The 22,092-nt window shown below is 42.2% G+C and overlaps 1 protein-coding gene across 5 annotated transcripts in view; it reads left to right on the top strand.

Annotated features, from left to right (window-relative positions):
* Positions 1-22,092, top strand: part of LOC139540774 (rab GTPase-activating protein 1-like) — a 181,494-nt gene that overhangs the window by 44,976 nt on the left and 114,426 nt on the right. For all 5 annotated transcript variants that reach the window (XM_071344726.1, XM_071344729.1, XM_071344728.1 and 2 more), the window contains exons 12-13: positions 18,490-18,583; positions 19,308-19,458. In XM_071344726.1, coding sequence (XP_071200827.1) covers positions 18,490-18,583; positions 19,308-19,458 — 245 coding nt within the window. The remainder of the gene's footprint in view (positions 1-18,489; positions 18,584-19,307; positions 19,459-22,092) is intronic.

A 22,092-nucleotide genomic window follows, 5' to 3' on the forward strand; every position in this document is an offset into this window, starting at 1 on the left:
TATGGTCCACAGAGGACTTCCAATGTGTGACTGCCCACTATTGCATGGACTAGGGCAGATACCAGCTTGCTGTTTTACCAGAGCTGAAGAGAGGCAAGGGCGTTAGAACAGTGGATGACATAATGAATGAAATAAAGGGCCTGGGAATGGTTGGTCGGCTATACCTAGAATTAGCTAAACTCATCCATATTTTTGTGTGATACCAGCGTCAGAACGACTGCCAAAGCACAGAGGCTTAACAGTACGGCTATTCTTCACCCGGACAGGTGGGCAGCGCTTTACCTAAATAAAATAAGGAAATATCTTTGCACTGAAATTAGCAAAAATAAAATACACTTTTGGAATGTTTTAACCTATAAAAAGATCTCTCAGCTTTGGCGCTTAAATAAAGACGATGTAACCCTGCTTTGCAAAAAGCTTAGACGTCCTCCAGTGATAAAAAAAAAAAAGAGTTTCCTGTTGAAAGCGGTATCCCAAGTATAAATACAGTAAAGTACACACACTTCAGAAAGACGCCACGTAGAAATGTTTAACCATTTTATTAAGTAATGAATTAATGCAAGTCTTCATGTATAGGCTCTCTCCTTCAGTGTAGCTCACTGCCCAAGCAAAGCATCAATATAATATAGCCTACAGGCAGTGAGCAGACCCGGTCAGCTTAAATAGACTGCCAATAAGGTAGGTGTGATTGTTACTAGTCTCTAATTGCTGCCATCTCAGCTGATGCGTCAGCCTGAGGCGGGGCACTCGGTTTCCCTTCTGAACTGGTTCCGCTTAATTTCAGAAAGAAAACGCCATGTAGAAATATGTTTAACCATTTATTAAGCAATGAATAATTCAAGTCTTGGCATATAGGCTCTGCTCCTTCAGGGTAGATCACTGGCCAAGCAAAGCATCAAAAGAAAATAGTCTACGAGTAGTGAGAGCGGTAAGCTATACCAATCCCCCAAAACAGCAAAACCTTACGCCAGCCGACAGTGTAGCTATGCCAGATATAATCCCTTGATCAGCTAAAGTAAACCTACAAGGGCCTCCTGAGCGCGGCGGTTTAAGGCACTGCATCGCAGTGCTAGAGGCGTCACTACAGACCCAGGTTCGATCCTGTGCTGTATCACAACCGTCCGTGATCGGCAGTTCCATAGGGCTGCGTCCGAGGGTTTGGCCGAGGGGGCTTTACTTGGCTCATCGCGCTCTAGCAACACCTTGTGGCGGGCCGGTGACCTGCAGGCTGACCTGTGTTGTCAGTTGAATAGTGTTTCCTCCGACACGTTGGTGCGGCTGGCTTCCGGGTTAAGCAGGCGGGTGTTAAGAAGCGTGGCTTGGTGGGTCATGTTTCGGAGGACGAATGACTCGACCTTCGCCTCTCCCGAGCCCATTGGGGAGTTGCAGCGATGAGACAAGATTGAAATTGGGGAGAAGGGGGTAAAATATATAAATAAATACATAAATATAAAGTCAACCTACAATCGCAAGAATGAATACTATGTTGGAATGTTAACCATATATTGCTTAAACTGAACGACTTATGACTCTATCCCTCGTGACGTACCGCCGGGTACCCTTGATTTAAGGCCAGATAAGCTTCATCTTGGCACGTGTGAACTATCTGCCTATTTTGCCAATGTAGCAGTGTGAACCCAGCTGCCCTAGAGACGCACCGCCGGGTGCTCTCACTGATCTATACGAGTAGCCTGATCATCTGTGGCCTACATGAAATATCTATCATCTAGTGGGCTAACGGAGTGGCGCAGCATCTCAGTGCAAGAGGCGTCACTACAGTCCCTGGTTCGGATCCAGGCTGCATCACAATCGGCCGTGTTTGGGAGTCCCATAGGGCGGCGCACAATTGGCCAAGCGTCGTCTGGGTTTGGCCGGGGTAGGCCACCATTGTAAATAAGAATTTGTTCTTAACTGACTTGCCTAGTTAAATAATATATACAGTGGGGAGAACAAGTATTTGATACACTGCCGATTTTGCAGGTTTTCCTACTTACAAAGCATGTAGAGGTCTGTCATTTTTATCATAGGTACACTTCAACTGTGAGAGACGGAATCTAAAACAAAAATCCAGAAAATCACATTGTATGATTTTTAAGTAATTAATTTGCATTTTATTGCATGACATAAGTATTTGATCACCTACCAACCAGTAAGAATTCCGGCTCTCACAGACCTGTTAGTTTTTCTTTAAGAAGCCCTCCTGTTCTCCACTCATTACCTGTATTAACTGCACCTGTTTGAACTCGTTACCTGTATAAAAGACACCTGTCCACACACTCAATCAAACAGACTCCAACCTCTCCACAATGGCCAAGACCAAAGAGCTGTGTAAGGACATCAGGGATAAATTGTAGACCTGTACAAGGCTGGGATGGGCTACAGGACAATAGGCAAGCAGCTTGGTGAGAAGGCAACAACTGTTGGCACAATTATTAGAAAATGGAAGAAGTTCAAGATGACGGTCAATCACCCTCGGTCTGGGGCTCCATGCAAGATCTCACCTCGTGGGGCATCAATGATCATGAGGAATGTGAGGGATCAGCCCAGAACTACACGGCAGGACCTGGTCAATGACCTGAAGAGAGCTGGGACCACAGTCTCAAAGAAATCCATTAGTAACACACTACGCCGTCATGGATTAAAATCCTGCAGCGCACGCAAGGTCCCCCTGCTCAAGCCAGCGCATGTCCAGGCCCGTCTGAAGTTTGCCAATGACCATCTGGATGATCCAGAGGAGGAATGGGAGAAGGTCATGTGGTCTGATGAGACAAAAATAGAGCTTTTTGCTCTAAACTCCACTCGCCGTGTTTGGAGGAATAGAAGGATGAGTACAACCCCAAGAACACCATCCCAACCGTGAAGCATGGAGGTGGAAACATCATTCTTTGGGGATGCTTTTCTGCAAAGGGGACAGGACGACTGCACCGTATTGAGGGGAGGATGGATGGGGCCATGTATCGCGAGATCTTGGCCAACAACCTCCTTCCCTCAGTAAGAGCATTGAAGATGGGTCGTGGCTGGGTCTTCCAGCATGACAACGACACGAAGCACACAGCCATGGCAACTAAGGAGTGGCTCCGTAAGAAGCATCTCAAGGTCCTGGAGTGGCCTAGCCAGTCTCCAGACCTGAACCCAATAGAAAATCTTTGGAGGGAGCTGAAAGTCCGTATTGCCCAGCGACAGCCCCGAAACCTGAAGGATCTGGAGAAGATCTGTAGGGAGGAGTGGGCCAAAATCCCTGCTGCAGTGTGTGCAAACCTAGTCAAGAACTACAGGAAACGTATGATCTCTGTAATTGCAAACAAAGGTTTCTGTACCAAATATTAAGTTCTGCTTTTCTGATGTATCAAATACTTATGTCATGCAATAAAATGCAAATTAATTACTTAAAAATCATACAATGTGATTTTCTGGATTTTTGTTTTAGATTCCGTCTCTCATAGTTGAAGTGTACCTATGATAAAAATTACAGACCTCTACATGCTTTGTAAGTAGGAAAACCTGCAAAATCGTCAGTGTATCAAATACTTGTTCTCCCCACTGTATATATTTTTAAACACACAACCTAAGCAATATGCACGGAACTTGATTGCGATAACAACCAAAGCAATGCTATTGACGGTTAGCTGAACCCTTATGTAACTAGGCAAGTCAGTTAAGAACAGATCTCTGAACGCCGACATAGCGATCTATATAAGGCATGGAACTCGCAAATAAACTCATCACTTTTCACATCCAAAATCTCCTTGGCGTTTGATCTAATATAGCGTTCATAGGAAGCAGAGGACCAGTGCCACATGATCTCCAGTGTGGATGCAGGGACAGATAGAGAAGCCGTTGAAGCGGCGCCGATGCAAAACGAATAAGTTTGCGTGTAGCTCAGGAGATGGCCTCGCAGGAGGAGACAGAGCCGTGATGAAAAATCAGTATCTTGTCATTGGTTTGCCTGCATCAGTGACGAATAATGGATCACCCGGAGTGGCCAGTGGTCGCCATTGCAGGTAGCGGAAAAGAGGACAGAAAGGAGGGTTAGTTTGAGCAATGGTACCTTTACCCTTCCTATCAGTTTGGGAATGCTTACCCAACACGGTGAACGTGTGTCCCTGATTAAATCGTGAGATCATGCAATGATTAAAAAGAAATTAATACGAACTGTATTTCCCTACCGTAAAAACTCATAGAAAGACAACTGCCTCAAGTACAAATTATTGTATGAGCCGAACACCCTTAACATGAATCTATTCATACAGAGTGAGGGTGATGGTGACCTTTGTCGTTGCCTGAAGATTGCTCTTTTGAAGCCCATTAGGCAGATGCAACATAGCTAATGGAACACAGGCCGACAATCATGATCATATACCAATACTGCAAGAACTCGGGTAGGTTTCACAATCCTCAGAAACATTTTAAATTGTAACATGGTAGCAGCAGAGGATCAGAGAGAAGTAGCAGCGGCGACGCAGAATTGGTTGCCAATAGCTCAGGGCTATCCCTCGGCACTGACGAAGGAACCAGAGCCGCGATGAGATCCAGTGTCTTCTCACTGGTTGCCAGCATCAATGTTGAACAGAGGTTCGCCAGCTGCTGCCCGTGCTCAGCATGCAGGCAGCGTAACATGAGATAAAGCAGTGTTAGTTCCGGTGATGACAAGTGTTCCACATGTGATCATACATAATGCAAACAGAACTTAAGAGATCACGCAAAAATGAAAGGGAAGGAACACCCCCTGAAGCCATCATACAGACCGCATCTGGAAAAGCGTATTTTTGAACACCATTGCCTTAACGTGATTTTCAAACCTGCGCTACTGAGAGAGGAGATACTCTTTTGATATGCCTGACTGAATTTGGAATAGAAAAGACATGCGCGGTTATATAACAGAAGACATTGTACAGAGAGAAGACAATACAGTAGACTGATGCATGGCACAGCTCAGCATACCATCACGTAGCAAAAAAAGCCACACAGTATTACTAAAACCCGAGAGCCGCAGCAAAACGTTAGCTACGTACCCACCTTATCTAAATAGCCTAATGTCATACTGAAATTGCTCAGCAGTAGCTGATGCGTCTGCAGCGTGCACAGTGGGAGTGACCTGATAATCAAAACCTACAAATAGTCTACCTGAGCTGAAGGCTTACCGACAGATACCATTAGACATAGCCATGAGAGAAGAATAAATTACCTGATAACGAGAGTGAGACCCCATAGATTACTAGAATAAGCCTAAAATAAGCTCTAAGAGACCTTCCCAAAAAGAGGCAATGAATGCTTGATCACTAACACTGATCGCCATGTGGGTGTTAAGCAATCCCACCACATGCTGGGTAATCCTAGTATAAACAGCCCATCTAACATGGTTGACACTATAGCAGCCTTGATTAGTCATCGCACAGCTATACGGCGTCAGCTCCCCCACTAAGGTCCAGGGTGATAACTTAAAATCTGAAGAGGAAAGGTTAGGATTAGGCAGTATTCATTTAAATTTCATTTAAAATGATTCATTTAAAATGAGGCCTCAATCATATAGAAAATTTGTGGGCAGAACTGAAAAAGTGTGTGCGAGGAAGGAGGCCTACAAACCTGACTCAGTTACTCTAGCTCTGTCAGGAGGAATGGGCCAAAATTCACCCAACTTATTGTGGGAAGCTTTTGGAAGGCCACCCAAAATGTTTGACCCAAGTTAAACAATTTAAAGGCAATGCTACCAAATACTAATTGAGTGTATGTAAACTTCTGACCCACTGGGATTGTGATGAAAGAAATAAAAGCTGAAATAAATAATTCTCTCTACCATTATTCTGACATTTCACATTCTTAAAATAAAGTGGTAATCCTAACTGAACTAAGACTGGGAATTTTAACTAGGATTAAATGTCAGGAATTGTGAATAACTGAGTTTAAATGTATTTGGCTAAGGTGTATTTAAACTTCCGACTTCAACTGTATGTGAAAACGGCACATTTCTAAAATAGAACGTTAAGTTCTACATGATAATGTTGTTCCAAAAAATGTATAAACAGTAGTTTTCAAACTTGGGGAGCAAAAAAATACCCTCTCTCTGGCTAGAAACGCGTTGCAGGTTTTGAAAATCAGTCTCCCTTTTAATCAGTGGTGGGAACCTACATTATTTTTCAATCGTTTCATTCTGAACAGAACCATATATTTTATATATATTTTTAATGGTTTCCATTTCTGTTCCCAGAACTGGTTCCAACTCCTGCTTTAAATCCTGCCCTGTCATGTCACAGATTTATTTATTTATTTTACATTTTGACTATGATTCTAATCTTTTAAACCACAGATCATAGAAACGTGCCATTTTTACATATGTAGACATGGTATGGCGCTGGAGATAATGAATATGAGGTTGAAAAGTGGCGGAATTGCCCATTAACGTTGTGTGTGTATAGAGTGAGATTCATATTTAAAGACACTGTAACCATTCTGTGCATAAAGCTCAGCCCTGCTATAGCAGTTCACTAAGCTACACATCTCGGTTAGGGCCCCCAACCAAGTCTTGCTTAGGGCCACCAAAAGGCTAGGGCCGGCCCTTTTACAGAGTATGTTGTCCATTGAAATTGTCTCTGGCTCTTTTGATATCAGATTCAGAATGGATAACAAGGTTGGTGGTAGTTTGGAAGGGTTTGATCCATCATATGAGCCGACAATAAAAAATAAAATGTCATATAGTCATAGCTTCCCTTTTCATCTGTGCTATCTATAATAATAATAATAATAATGATGATGATAATCATATTTTTTCATAGCCTACGAATAGGACCGAGTTTTACCTAACCAGGTCATGAGATCAGGAAAAACTCCAGGCCCCAGAAAAGACACGTGCAAATTTTGTATCCACCTCTGTATCAAACACCTTTTACCCCAAAAGGCTCGCTGTTGATGGCCAATACACATTATTAGTTAGAACCCTTTTTTTTTACCATAAATTAGGGTTGCTGGGCCTTTTTTGAATGAATGCAAAACAGGAGAAATAACATCACCATTTGGACTCCAAAGGTGCCCAGAACACACATTCCAATGATCCAACAATGTAAACGGTGGCTTTTCTGCCTTCCCACAAGCACAGCTTTTCCGACACGGCACTTCTCAGTTTTTTCCCGGGGGGCTCTTGATTGTAAGAGGTTGGAATGCTCTTTGGACAAGTTTTGTTAGCAAGCCTTGTTATCCAGGGAAACCTACAATAAGTACATGTACAGCGCATCATTACAGTCAGTTGCCGCTTGAATGTGCTCTGGGTACGTTTTCAGCATTCTGCTGGACCTAACTCTGCTCTGCTGGAGTGGTACCATTCCAACTGCAAAAAGAATAATAGTTGCTTCTGAGTGAGATGTCCGCCCACACCAGTCTTTTGAACCTTATCACCTCCTTGGCGTTAGAGAGGCACTCTCCAAGGCCGGCACTGTGTCAAAAAAAGCCTTGCCAGGGAGGAGAAGCTATTCACAGTGAAATGTACAAGCATTTCTAAAGGTTCTGCTGCGTTCCAGCTGCCGGTGGAGGCGGCGTGAAAAGAAAGCCTTTCAGGGATTTCTAGCTGGAGGTCAGCTGCCATTGTAGACGGGACTGAATGCTTTCCCAGTGTGTGAGGATGCTGCTGCTGCTGCCTGCCTGCACATTTCTTGCCAGTCACACGTGCACATACATTTTCTTGTATTATTGTAAATTACAATGTGCAGCAGTGTGACCCGGAATGTCTCCTTTTTCTCCATTTTTCTGTCAGCCCACTGTGATTTATATTTTCAGTGTGCTTTTTTTCATCCACACGAGCACACGCGTGCACATTCACATGCATTCACACAGCAAACATACAAGCACATGCACACTCATGACCCTACTGAATGGGTGGCAATATACACACCACAGCTCAAACCCTCTGCTCATGTGCTCAGCTCTGTACACAGCCTATGAGATATAGGCTTTGTATGCAGCGAAGTTTGTGAGAAAGACCATATACTCGGTATATACACTGAGTGTACAAAACATTTGGAACGCCTGCTCTTTCCATGACAGAGACTGACCCCAACAATGCTCCCTGTAAGCAGCGCATTGACGTGCAGTAGCCCTGGGACTGCCGCGCAGCTCCACCCGGGACTGCCACGCAGAAGAAATATCAGTCCACAGAGAGAAGCATGAGATTGAACTTCACTTAACTTTCTAGAGCAGTGGTCACCAACCGGATTGACTGGTCGATCTCCAAGGCATTCCTAGTCGATCGCCAAACATTTTGGTAAAAAAACCCCGATAAAGCCTTGTCCTATTTTCTTTTAATTCTCGGGCTGTTGGCAGTAGGTGCACCCGATTTCAGCTGCCCTGCCCGCCAGGCAGGTGAACTGTTGCCATTTTGAACCATTTCATGTGTCTGAAGGTACAAATTCTGCCTTACCGGTGGTCCCGGAAAGCAAATCAAGTGCAATAGCCCTACCGCTCGCAAATCGGATGGCTCAGATTACCGTGTCTGCAGTAAAGTAGCAGGCATAAAAGAAAGCTACAGCGAAGTTGATACTGTGAGATTTCAAAACGTTTAAAACCATGACTAGAGAGAGACTGTCAACGAATACAGCAAAGAGCTGCTGTTTTTATGATTGAGTTCATGTTTAAATTCTTACTCAGCACTGTCAACACTTTGTATTCAACACTTTTATAAGCCATAAAATGTGCTTTCTTCCTATTTCCATTCATCTCTACAACAAGCATTGCAGCAGGATAAATGAGTGTATCCATAGGCTTGCGCTGTTATTATTAGTGGCTTGCATCTTTTTGAATATCAAGGAATATTTCCCTTTCCCTGTTCATATGAGTAACGACATGAATTTGCGCATGAGGCAGAAATAATGCGGTGCGACTCGAGTTTTGCCATCAGCTGGAAGACTGTGTCCCTTTTTTTGTTTAATGTCAGTGGAGGAAAGGGAGAGCGGAGGGATGTTGAGAGGCGAACCCTCAGTCTGCTGCTCCCCCTCCGCTGAGACTGACCATCAGATGCAGGCACCATCAGCCCAATAAAATGAAAAGCTCACTCTACTGTGCCTCACAAGTTATACAACAACGGATCTATTACCGGGGTGATCATATTGCTTACCTAGTGTTTTGAAATGTAATTGGAAAAAAATGTCCTGAACAACAATACATTGGCAGGCAATTGAAGCAATGATAATGTATTGGTTCTTTAGCTTACTGCACAAACCTCATTGCTACAGTACTGTTTTTAATTGGTTAATGTTGCATAGGCTTACGTTTAAGTCATGTTAAAAACAAATCTGATTAGTAGATCTCAGCCTGCATTTTGACTCCGTGATCTTGACTCAGAAAAGGTTGGTGACCACTGTTCTAGAGTTTTCCCTGTTTACACTATCAACGTTTCCCTTTACTGTAGCAATTGTGTTCGAATCAATGCAATATTAGCCACATTCAATGCAACATACTGAAACAAAATTAACTATGCAAGAGATTTTGTTGTAGGCAGAACGCATCGGAGTAGGGTTTTATTGTATTGACACACGACTCAACCCGTACTCTACACAGACCGGTGCGGCATAACTGATCAGAGCTGCAGTAGGCTTATATGAAATTGACCATTGCCATATATGGATCTGTGACATTTACTTTGAACTGGACTGTGTTTACAGCATGAGCGGTCGTGAGTAGATGCGCTTGTTTTGATATTTAAGCGAGAGCTGCATGTAGCCACGTGTGCACATTTTATTCATATCCTTTGCTAGTTAGTGAGTTATTAGCCCAATTTTATAGATCATTTGTAGCCAGCAATAGGGGAGTGATTTGCTTTCTACAAGAGCACAAAACTAATACATTTCTGGACATCTTAAAAAAGAGAGTCAGGTAAAGAGCTTTTTTTGTTTAAAGGGGCAATGTTGAATTTGGAGGCTGGCTTGAATAAGCTAAGAAGCCAATAGGCAGAGGATAGCATAATTTGTCTGATTCTCTGTAATAATGGTATGGGAATGCATTTTATTTTGTAAAGTGCTTTCTTGCATCAAACACAACATTTTCAGGCACCTCCTTGTCTGAAGGACAAGTAGATTAACAGGTTAAGGTCAAGCCCTGCATATTTTTTTTTTTTTTAATTCTCATGGAATGTAGGCCTACATTTAACACCACACATTGACTGCTACTGTAGGCTGAATGATAGAACAGCTATTTCCATGTTAAAATGTTATGGGATGGATTTTCTCTCATTGTTTTTGATGGCAGCCAATCTGGTAGGCCTACATTATGATCAAATAGCCACAGTAGCCTACTTGGCCACTGTTACAACTGTAACTTAAAGCAGGTTCAGACTCAGTGTTCACAGTAAACGTGCTCTGGAACTTGCACAGAATTTTCACAATGTTCAAGTTTGCGCTCAGCAGACCAGAAATGTTCTCACCTACTGGCACCAAAAACTTTATAGGGAACATTGCTGACCAGGTGAAAGCTATGATCCCTTATTGATGTCACCTGTTAAATCCACTTCAATCAGCGTAGATGAAGGGGAGGAGACAGGTTTAAACCTCTCTAGGGTACGTGAGACGGTAGCGTCCCACCTCTTCAACAGCCAGTGAAACTGCACGGCGCCAAATTCAAAACAGAAATCCCATAATTAAAACTCCTCAAACATACATGTATTTTACACTATTTTATAGATACACTTGTTGTAAATCCAGCCACAGTGTCCGATTTCAAAAAGGCTTTACGACGAAAGCAAACCAAACGATTGTTAGGTGAGTGCCTATTCACAGAATAACACAGCCATTTTTCCAGCCAAAGAGAGGATTCACAAAAAGCAGAAATATAGATAAAATTTATCACTAACCTTTGATGATCTTCATCAGATGACACTCATAGGTATTCATGTTACACAATACATGTATGTTTTGTTCGGTAAAGTTCATATTTATATCCAAAAATCTGAGTTTACATTGGCGCGTTACGTTCAGAAGTTCCAAAACATCCGGTAAATTTTGCAGAGCGCCACATCCATTTACAGAAATACTCATTATAAATGTTGATGAAAATACAAGTATTAAACATGGAATTTTAGATGCACTTCTCCTTAATGCAACCGCTGTGTCAGATTTCAAAAAAGGTTTACGGAAAAAGCAAACCATGCAATAATCTGAGTCGGCGCTCAGAGCCCAATCAAGACACAAATATATCCGCCATATTGTGCAGTCAACAGAAGTCAGAAATAACATTATAAACATTCACTTACCTTTGATGATCTTCATCAGAATGCACTCTCAGGAATACCAGTTCCACAATAAATGTTTGTTTTGTTCGATAATGTCCATCATTTATGTCCAAAATCCTCCTTGTTGTTCTAGCGTTCAGTACACTTTCCAAACTCACGACGCGCGGGCAAGTCCAGCGGAAAGTACGGACGAAAAGTAAAAAAAGTTATATTACAGTCCGTAAAAACATGACAAACGAACTATTGAATCAATCTTTAGGATGTTTTTAACATAATTCTTCAATAATGTTCCAACCGGAGAATTCCTTTGTCTTCAGAAGTGCGATGGAACAGAGCTCGCTCTCACATGAACGCGCATGGTCAGCGCATGTTCAGGTCATGGTAGACCTTACTCAATCCCCTCTCATTCGGCCCTACTTCACAGTAGAAGCATCAGACAAGGTTCTAAAGACTGTTGACATCTAGTGGAAGCCTTAGAAAGTGCAACATTACCAATATCCCACTGTATCTTCAATAGTAGCAGAGTTGAAAATCGACCAACCTCAGATTTCCCACTTCCTAGTTGGATTTTTTTCTCAGGTTTTTGTCTGCCATATGAGTTCTGTTATACTCACAGACATCATTCAAACAGTTTTAGAAACTTCAGAGTGTTTTCTATCCAAATCTACAATATGCATATTCTAGCTTTTATGGCTTTGTAGCAGGCCGTTTACGCTGGGCATGCTTTTCATCCGGACGTGAAAATACTGCCCCCTACCCCAAAGAAGTTAAAGAATGATTTTTAATTTTCGAGACAATTGAGACATGGATTGTGTATGTGTGAGGGTGAATGGGCAAGATACAATTTTGAAGTGACTTTTGAACGGGATACGGCAGTAGGTGCCAGTTTGTGTCAAGAACTGCAACGCTGCTGTGTTTTTCACGCTCAACAGTTTCCCGTGTGTTTCAACAATTGTCTACCACCCAAAGGACGTCTAGCCAACTTCACACGACTGCTGGAAGCATTGGCGTCAACATGGGCCATCGTACCTGTGTAACGCTTTCGACACCTTGTGGTCCATGCCCCGACGAACTAAGGCTGTTCTGAGGGCAAAAAGGGGGTGCAACTCAATATTAGGAAGGTGTTCCTCATGTTTTGTGCGCTCTGTAATTTGTAAGATATGGGCCCTCTATGTAGTCTATGAGATAAAGGCTATATATGTAGTCTGAGTTATAGGCTCTGTACACAGCCTGTGAGATATAGGCTTTGTATGCAGCCAAGCCTTTGAGGAAGACAATATACTCTGTATATAGTTTGTGAGATATACACTAGTGTATGTAGTCTGAGATACAGTGCCTATAAAAAGTTACCACCCTTGGATTTCTGAAAATGTTATTGTTACAAAGTGGGTTTAAAATGTATTTAATTGTCTATTTTTTGGTCAATCTACACAATACTCTTGTCAAATGACAAATAAAACACTAATATACCTTGATTAGTTAAGTATTCATTCCCCTGAGTCAAAATATGTTAGAAACACCTTTGGCAGCAATAACAGCTGTGAGTGTTTTGGGGGTAAGTCTCTAAGAGCTTTTTTCTGTCAAGGTGTTGGGTATCATGGCTAGATAGCAATTTAAGTCTTGCCATAGATTTTCAATCAGATTGAAGTCAAAACTGGCCACTCAGTGTCTTCTTGTTAAGCAACTCCAGTGTATATTTTGCTTTGTGTTGTAGGTTATTGTCCCGCTGAAAGGTGAATTCCTCTCCTGCTGTCTGGTGTTTGCCTGTGCTTCGCTCCATCACGTTTTTCATCCTGAAAACTTCCCGGTCTTTGCTGATGTTAAACATACCCATACCTTGATGCAGCTGCTAACATGCTTGAAAATAAGGAGGCAGTTATTCAGTGACGTGTTGGATTTTCCCCAAACAAAGGCTTTGCATTTAGGCCAAAAAGTGTGTTCCTTTGCAGTATTACTTTAGTGCCTTGTTGCATACATATGCATGTTTTGCATATTTCTATCCTGTATATTTAAATATTTTTCACTCTTGTCATTTAGGTCATTATTGTGGAGTCACTACAATGTTGTTGATCCATCCTCAGTTTTCGCTCATCACAGCCATTGAACTCGCTGTTTTCAAATCACCAATGGTCTCATAGTGACATCCCTAAGCAGTTCCCTTCTTGTCCTGCAGCTCAGTTTAGAAGGACTACATCTTTGATGTGTCTGGGTGGGTTTAATACATCATCCACAGCACAATGATTAACTTGACCATTCTTAAAGATTTATTCAATATCTCTTTTGTTATTGTTAACCATCTAGCAATCACTGCCCTTTATGAGGCTTTACCTGGTCTTTGTAGTTTAATCTGTTCTTGAAATTCAATACCTTACTGAGGGACCTTAAAGATGTTTTATGTATGGGGACAAAAGAAGGGTACCCCCCCTAGACTACATTTCTTTTCACTTTGACATGGTCTTTTTTGTAGATCAATGACCGAAAATTACAATTAAATATATTTCAATCCCACTTTGTAACGCAACAAAATGTGAAAAAAGTTAAAGGGGGGTGTGGACTTATTATAGGTGCTGTAGCCTCTGCGTGTGGTCTGTAGGATCTGAGATAAAGCCTCTGTGTGTAGTCTGTAGGATCTGAGATAAAGCCTCTGCGTGTAGTCTGTAGGATCTGAGATAAAGCCTCTGTGTGTAGTCTGTAGGATCTGAGATAAAGCCTCTGCATGTAGTCTGTAGGATCTGAGATAAAGCATCTGCGTGTAGTCTGTAGGATCTGAGATAAAGCATCTGCGTGTAGTCTGTAGGATCTGAGATAAAGCCTCTGCGTGTAGTCTGTAGGATCTGAGATAAAGCCTCTGCGTGTAGTCTGTAGGATCTGAGATAAAGCCTCTGCGTGTAGTCTGTAGGATCTGAGATAAAGCCTCTGCGTGTAGTCTGTAGGATCTGAGATAAAGCCTCTGCGTGTAGTCTGTAGGATCTGAGATAAAGCCTCTGCGTGTAGTCTGTAGGATCTGAGATAAAGTCTCTGCGTGTAGTCTGTAGGATCTGAGATAAAGCCTCTGCGTGTAGTCTGTAGGATCTGAGATAAAGCCTCTGCGTGTAGTCTGTAGGATCTGAGATAAAGCCTCTGAGTGTAGTCTGTAGGATCTGAGATAAAGCCTCTGCGTGTAGTCTGTAGGATCTGAGATAAAGCCTCTGCGTGTAGTCTATGAGAGACGGGTAACTGCCGAAATGGAAGGAAACGCCAACATAGTGTCTTAATAGGGCGTTCAATATACTTTATCCCTAATTTAGTGTTTCCATTATTTTGTAATTTACCTGTATATGCTCTGTATGCATCCTATGGAGAGAAAAAAAAGTGTCTGAGACAATATGTGCTTCATGACTTGTGTAAACCTAATGCTCTCTACACATTTTTCCATTGACTTGAGTCATAACATGAAGCTTAACACCAGTGGTGTCACACTATAGACTAGAGCCATACTCAATGTGCCAACAGACCTCTCACTGCTTAGAGGAGATCCAGTGAAACTATGTTGAGGGCTGCTTGACATTACAAACATAGTAGTACAGGAAGTCTCTTTGGCTTACTTTCTATAGCGGTTCTAGTGGAAACTGTGCCTTCAGAAAGTATTCACACCCCTTGACCGTTTACATGTTTTTTTTTTGTTAGCCTGAATTTGAAAATGATTACGTTTTAGATTTTGTGTCACTGATCGACACCCCATAATGTCAGTGTTTTTCGAAATGTTTACAAATGAATTTAAATTGAAAAGCAAAAATGTATTGAGTCAGTAACTATTCAACCCCTTTTATGGCAAGCCTAAAATAAGTTCACGAGTAAAAATGTGCATAAGTCACAAGGGCCATGGACTCTGGGTGCAATAATGGTGTTTAACCTCTTAAATGTAATAGCAAAATGTAGATTTCCGCCTAAATAGACCTAACCAAAAGTAACTGCTATTCATGCATCTGACATGAAAAACCTTGGTATATTTGGAAAAAAGACATCTGGGAGATTGAGGAAATTATCAGAAGATATATGAGTTACATAGTTCACAAGATCAAGCACACACAAAATAACCTTTTTTATTTTGAAAGTCATCTTTCATTGACCAGCTATAAGTGAATTATTGATGACTAGAGCTGGAAACACATCAGATGGCTTCCACAACGTGAACCGTATCAGGAAAAAAATAGGATTGATAGACCTAACATCTAGAAATGGGCAGATGTTTTAGTAAGTGGTGTTAGGTGTTGTCACGGGATGTTTCCAAGTGTCCCTAAACCTTTCCAAAGTGGTATATGTCTGTAAATTAGGTAATTTCAGTGCTATTACATATTTTCAATCCCTAAATGCTATTTAAGTTTAAAAACACAATTTCTACCATATCAACCTCACTCAAACATTGTGGTGGTGTTATGGGGTATCCAGGGTACATTCAAGTGTCGTTTCATCCTCTCCAAAGAGAATGTGGTAATTGTACTGTTTTTACACACTGGATGTGCCTGAAAGTTATTGTTCACTATAAAAACTACATTTCTACAATACCAACCTCTCTCAAACATTGTGGTGGTGTCGGGGGACAGACAGGGGATATCTGTGTTTTTTCAACCTCTCCAAAGTGCCTGGACGTTTAGCCTAGGCATATCCAATGTATTGGTCCCCTGTTTACATCACACAAACTTGTCAAACACAAACTTGGTTACACACGTGTCCTTCACTAAAAAAGGTGCAAAAATAGAAACAAGCTGAACTATTTACAAATGGTGTTGGTTTTACATCCCAGGTGTAGATTATTTAGATTTCACTTTCACCTCAGCTGGTGCATGTTGTGATTAGTCTTTGAAGCAGTCCTTCTCTGCCAGGAAACAAAAAGCAAACTGGCATTTCCGACAAAAGATCTGGCATTTTCCCTATTTTCTTTTTCAAGGGGTCTATGAAAAGCATGGGATTGTCCACAAAGAGCTTGTACCCACTGCCAAGTAAGGGGAAGTCACACCGAATTACAGTTACCCTACATTTACAAAATGACATTACCTTAAAGTAAAAACATCAAGACTAAACTTTATCTGTACAGTGTCTCACATAGGTGTGAAGCATACACACAATGCAAACAGTAACACTTTGGAGATAAAGGCAGAGGTGAGAGCCACAAATAAACAATGGTCATGAGAGTTTAGTAGCCTCTCCAAAGTTACAAGGATGAAACTTAGAACAGCAAACTGAACTTATATGAAACATAAAAAAATATATTTTTTATTTTAACTATGCAAGTCAGTTAAGAACAAACCCGGATGACGCTGGGCCAATTGTGCGCTGCCTTAGACTGTTGTGCCACTTGGGAGCCCATAGACTAACTACTCTGGAATTATATAAAATTTAAATGACAGAGTTTAATGGCTGTGATAGGAGATAACTGAGGATGAATCAACATTGTAGTTACTCCACAATACTAACATAAATGACAGAGTGTAAAGAAGAAAGCCTTTACATAATACAAATATTCAAAAACATGTTTGCAATAAGGCAATAAAGTAATACTGCAAAAAATGTGGCAAATCAATGAACTTTTTGTACTGAATACAAAGCATTATGTGTGGGGCAAATCCAACACATCACTGAGTACCGCTCTTCATATTTTCAAGCACGGTGCTATGGTAGCTGCATCATGTTATGGTTATGTTATAACATGTTATGTTATGCTTGTCATCGGCAAGGACTAGGGAGTTTTTTTTATATAAAAGAAACGGAATAGAGCTAAGCACAGGCAAAGTCCTAGAGGATAATCTGGTTGTCTGCTTTCCAACAGACACTGGAAGACAAATCCTTAAAAAAATAATTCTCTCCCCAATTTTGTGGTATCCAATTGGTAGTTACAGTCTTGTCTCATCGCTGCATCTCCCGTACGGACTCGGGAGAGGCGAAGGTCAAGAGCCGTGTGTCCTCCGAAACACAACCCAACCAAGCCGCGCTGCTTCTTGACACAATGCCCACTTAACACGGAAGCCAACCACACCAATGTGTTGGAGGAAACACCGTACACCCGGTGACCATGTCTGCGTGCACTGCGCAGGAGTCGCTAGTACGCGATGGGACAAGGACATCCCTTCTGGCCAAACCCTCCCCTAACCTGGACGATGCTAGGCCAATTGTGCACCGCCCCATGGGTCTCCCGCTCGCGGCCGGCTGCGACACAGCCTGAACTCAAACCCAGAATCTCTAGTGGCACAGCTAGCACTGCGATGCAGTGCCTTAGACTGCTGCGCCACTCAGAAGGCCCGTACCGGAAGACAAATCCACCTTTCACCAGGACAATAACCTTAAACTCGTGACCTAGTTAATGTTCGTGACCTAGTTACAGTTTTGACTTGAATCTGCTTGAAAATCAATGGCAACACTTGAAAATGGCTGTCTAGCGTTGACCAATTTGACAGATTTTGAATATTTATTTTGAATAATAACGGGCAAATATTGGACAATCCAGGTGTGCAAAGCGCTTCGACTTACCTAGAAAGAATCACAGCTGTATTTGTGCCAAAGGTTATTCATAACGTTTATTGAATACTTATCTAATCAAGATATATCAGTGTTTCATTTTCCAATAATAATGCAATTTTTTAATTTTTATTCCTCTTTCCAATTTGACATTAGAGTATTCTGTGTAGCTCGTTGACAAGAAAATTACATTTAAATCCATTTTAATCCTACTTTGTAACACAACAAAATGTGGATAAAGTCAAGGGTGTGAATACTTTCGGAAAGGCATGCTGGTTTTTCCTTTATAGCCAATCACCCTGCCCGCATGGAGCTGTCTGCTCCACAGCCACTCAATGTGTGAGACAGCCAGGTCCGCTTCAGACCTCATCGTGCTTGAGTGTGTGAGCCAGACGAACGTCTGTGTGTGTGTGTGTGTTTTAAAACGTGAATAAGGGTACTTCTCTCAGCTGTTATTGGGAATCAGAGCTCCATCATGAGAGGAGAGCAGTAAGGCAGCCCAGTTCACAGCAGCCCAGGGGACTGCAGCTCTGGCTTAACACTGCACTAATGTAGCACCATCACATTAGATCATTTTTCTACAAACTGCTTGATGACTTCCATTTCAATTTGGATTTCAATTGTTCGTTTTTAACGATAATAGCAGTGTTCAAATGAGGGGGTGCCCCACATTGATATCTTTTGACGATTGTGATTGGGGCTCATTTTGATATTTCAAGTTGTTATACAGTGGCCCCTGAGATGACAAACTGGCCTCTGATATTAAACTCCAGTCCTTGTGTCTTCGGCAGATAGTGACAGCGAGATCTCCAGTGGGACCGGCGACGTGTCCAAAGACTGCCCTGAGAAGATTCTGGAGTCCTGGGGTGGAATCCTCAACAGATGGTAAGACTCACAGGGAGTGTGGCAGTCATGATGACCACAATTGGGCAGTTGTACTGAAAATGTATGGAATCATTGAGTTGAGGAGGAGGATGATGATGACGATGGATTGCATGCATGGGCACACTTTTTCTACAGTAGAGATATGGTGCGGTCATAAAAATTCATAAAGCCTTCATATGCGTGACAATATAAGTCATACTGTATGTACCATATGGCTGCTCCTTTCACTGAGATTCATCCGTTGTTGATGTACAACAACAGTCTTTATGCGACTGTCATATACACGTCATTTTCTTCTCCCTATGCTTTGTAACTAACCGTAGGTGTATCTCACAAGAGACTAAATGCAAGTCCAACAGGAAGCTGTAGAGAACAGCTTCCTGTTTGATTATTTGAATGAAACGCGTTCAATGTATACATTTTCTGATCATGTGAATTGGTTTGCATTACCTTTCGTATGTTGGTTTTCATTATTGGTTTGCATTGCTTTCGTATGTGTGGTCACATTAATAACTTTATTTCAAGGGGACTCCATTTCACTCCTCATAAAAACAGATCCAGGGACGCAACATTGATAATGGATATCCTCGCCATGCCTGTACTGTAGATGGCCTTACCCTGATAAGAATTGCTGTTTTATGAAGAGTAGAACTCAATTTCTTCATATCAGATTCTTAACTACCTCTGTGGTGGGTGTGTGTGTGTGTGTGTGTGTGTGTGTCAGGCATGGGAACCTGTCTGTGCGGCCTAAGGGCCTGACGGCGCTGGTGAAGCCTGGGGTCCCTGAGGCCCTCAGGGCTGAGGTCTGGCAGCTCCTCTCAGGCTGCCAAAGTGACCAGGACCTGCTGGATAAATACCGCATTCTCATCACCAAGGTAAGGAGAGAAAGGCACACGCGCGCACTGATACACACAAAAACACGATGAGACACACACAAGCTCACACCTATTTATCGACATAATCTCACGCACAAAGATGTTCACCGATACACTAACACCTCACTCACACACACATGCTGTTCTCAATGAATCACATGCTTAAAGACACGCACTCGCACACGATTAGTGATTCCCACATGTATTTGAATGTACTCTCCAGTTCTGTTCTCTGAAGTGTAAAGGTTGAGAAGTTGCCTTCACAATGGTCGCATGTTGGCTGTAATGAAAATGTAAGTGTTGCAGAAATGAACACGAGTTAGTCAAATACGTGTACTGTATAACCATCATGCAAATTGTCATTTCGAGTGCAGAGACTGAGACAATCCTTAAAGATGTTGGTGTGAAAAACATGCTCTTCAACTTGGGGTCGGGAAAGTGTAGTAATGATTTGCATCAACGTGCCCTGCAGGGAATCTCTCTCATACCTATTCCAGTAGGTGCCACCTTGCAGTTGTCCCTCGTTCCCCTGGAGAGACTGAAGGACTCTCACAACAGGCCAGTAAATTAGCTCCATAAAGAGCCTTCCGTTTTAGAATTGGAAAAACTTCATGGTCCACACAATTTGGAAATGTGTCATTGGCTTCACCATGACATGATTGACATAGAAACAGCATTGAAACATCAGAAGCATCTCATCGTCAAGGTAATTTCAGTTCAACTAGAATTTGCCAGATTGTTTCGGTGCATCTTGAATTATCCGGATCATTTGAATTCAACTTGAGTTTGCCCTGATCAGTTCAACTTGAATGTGGATGGTCTGATCCCACAGCGGGCAGAGTTGTTGTGCCTTTAGCTAATTCTCTTATGTTTCTCATGGAGGTATGCTGGTTCTGATGCCAAGTATGGGTGATGGCAGGAATTTTCCCACAGTAAAAAGGCACTGTTGTTGACTCTGGCACAATTGAACAGTCCTCGTGGTTAAATAATACTTTTTGGGGATTTGGTTTGACAAGGGGATAGGGAAGGGACATTGGGACACTCGGATTTGAGTGTCTGACAACAAGCTGTATGGACCATCAAAATCTGGGACTTTAGAAAAGGGTCAAACTCAAATGTAGGACTGTCTGAACGCTAGAATTTAAATACAATTAAGTTGACTATTAGCTTAAGATAAATATAACATTTTCAATCTCTCGCTGCACAAGTACAAAATGTGTCTATAGTATGTGGCGGAACAGCAGTGTTCTAGTTACACGTTTATTTCTCCAGCCTTCAGAGATGTACAGTAGTGGATCTCTGGCATCCTGGCCTTAATATGTGTGCTACTAGGCAGTAGCCCAGTCAGTGTGTGACCTCCTTTTACTACACAGATCACGGTTCTATCACCCAGTGTGGGGCGTGTAGAGACCATGTGTCAGACAGAGAGGCTGATCCTATCAGCCCCACTGTTGTCCTGGCACTAAAATGCCACAACTAATGTGAAGCATCATTCTCTGTAGTCTGTCTGACAGATTCACCCACATAACCCCTAACCCCACAGCCCCAATTCATTCATTCCACCTTGACTGGTCTCTGCCTAGTCTCTTATCCAACGGCTGGTAGATCATGGCACAAAATCTATTTTGGAGCAGCCATGATTTTTACTACCTTAGAGCTAATTCCAAGTGACTAATATATTTTTTTGTATGAGGACTTGTGAGGAGGATAACTAGGCGACAGCCCCTCACTTTTGTGTATAAAACAATACTCATTCCTTTCAGGAGAGGGTCTTAAAATACAACGCACTCAGTGATCATTTGCCTGAAATAGAGGGATTGAAGAGAGCGGGAAAATGGATCCATAAACTAAAGGTTACCGCTCGCGCATGGGGCACAATTATTCTTATTTTTTCTTTTTTTTTTAAGCCGAATGAAACGGAACAGGCTTCTCCTTTGACATGTATTTATGCTGGGCTGTCGTCGTCTCTTGCCTGCCGGTGTAAATTTACCCTCGCCTTGCGTCTTTAACCCAGAGCCTCAGTTCTCTCTCTCTCTGTCTTCTGTCTGTCTGTCTGTCTGTCTGTCTGCCCAGCCCCCCTGCCTCCCATGGAGGCAGAAAATAGCAGCAGTCCAGATGAGCTCCTAAATATACCACAACACTAGCTTAAGTAAGGAAGGTTATGTGACAGAGAATATCCTGGTGAGCGTTCACTCATTCATTGTAATTCTTTGAGTGGGCTCCCTTCCTTATTGGATGTAATGATATTGATAGACTGGGTGGCAGGTGCTATTAATAGCCAGCTAAAATCCCAGGGGGGGGCGTAGTGTCGTAGTGCTCGACGTCTGTGTTATTAATGGGCCGATCTCCCCTCAATGATGATTCTAATGCTGATTGAATCCCAAGTAATTGTGCCGCGGCTGGTTATGGTGGTATAAATCAGGACACATTTCACTCTGCTTTCTGACGGTGACACTCATAATTGACAGTGACTCATAATTGCACGTGACGCTAGACAAGACGACACTGGGTTGGGTTGTACTGCAGGAAAAGGGATTTATTGGGAGAAGAGAGGGCTGTTCTCTGCTTTTGTGTATTTTCAAGTCATTTTTTGAGGCTCACAGTGAATGTTTTTGGTAGGACGTGTACAGTATA

Source organism: Salvelinus alpinus, chromosome 16 (assembly GCF_045679555.1).
Source record: "Salvelinus alpinus chromosome 16, SLU_Salpinus.1, whole genome shotgun sequence".
Taxonomy (NCBI): Eukaryota; Metazoa; Chordata; class Actinopteri; order Salmoniformes; family Salmonidae; genus Salvelinus; species Salvelinus alpinus.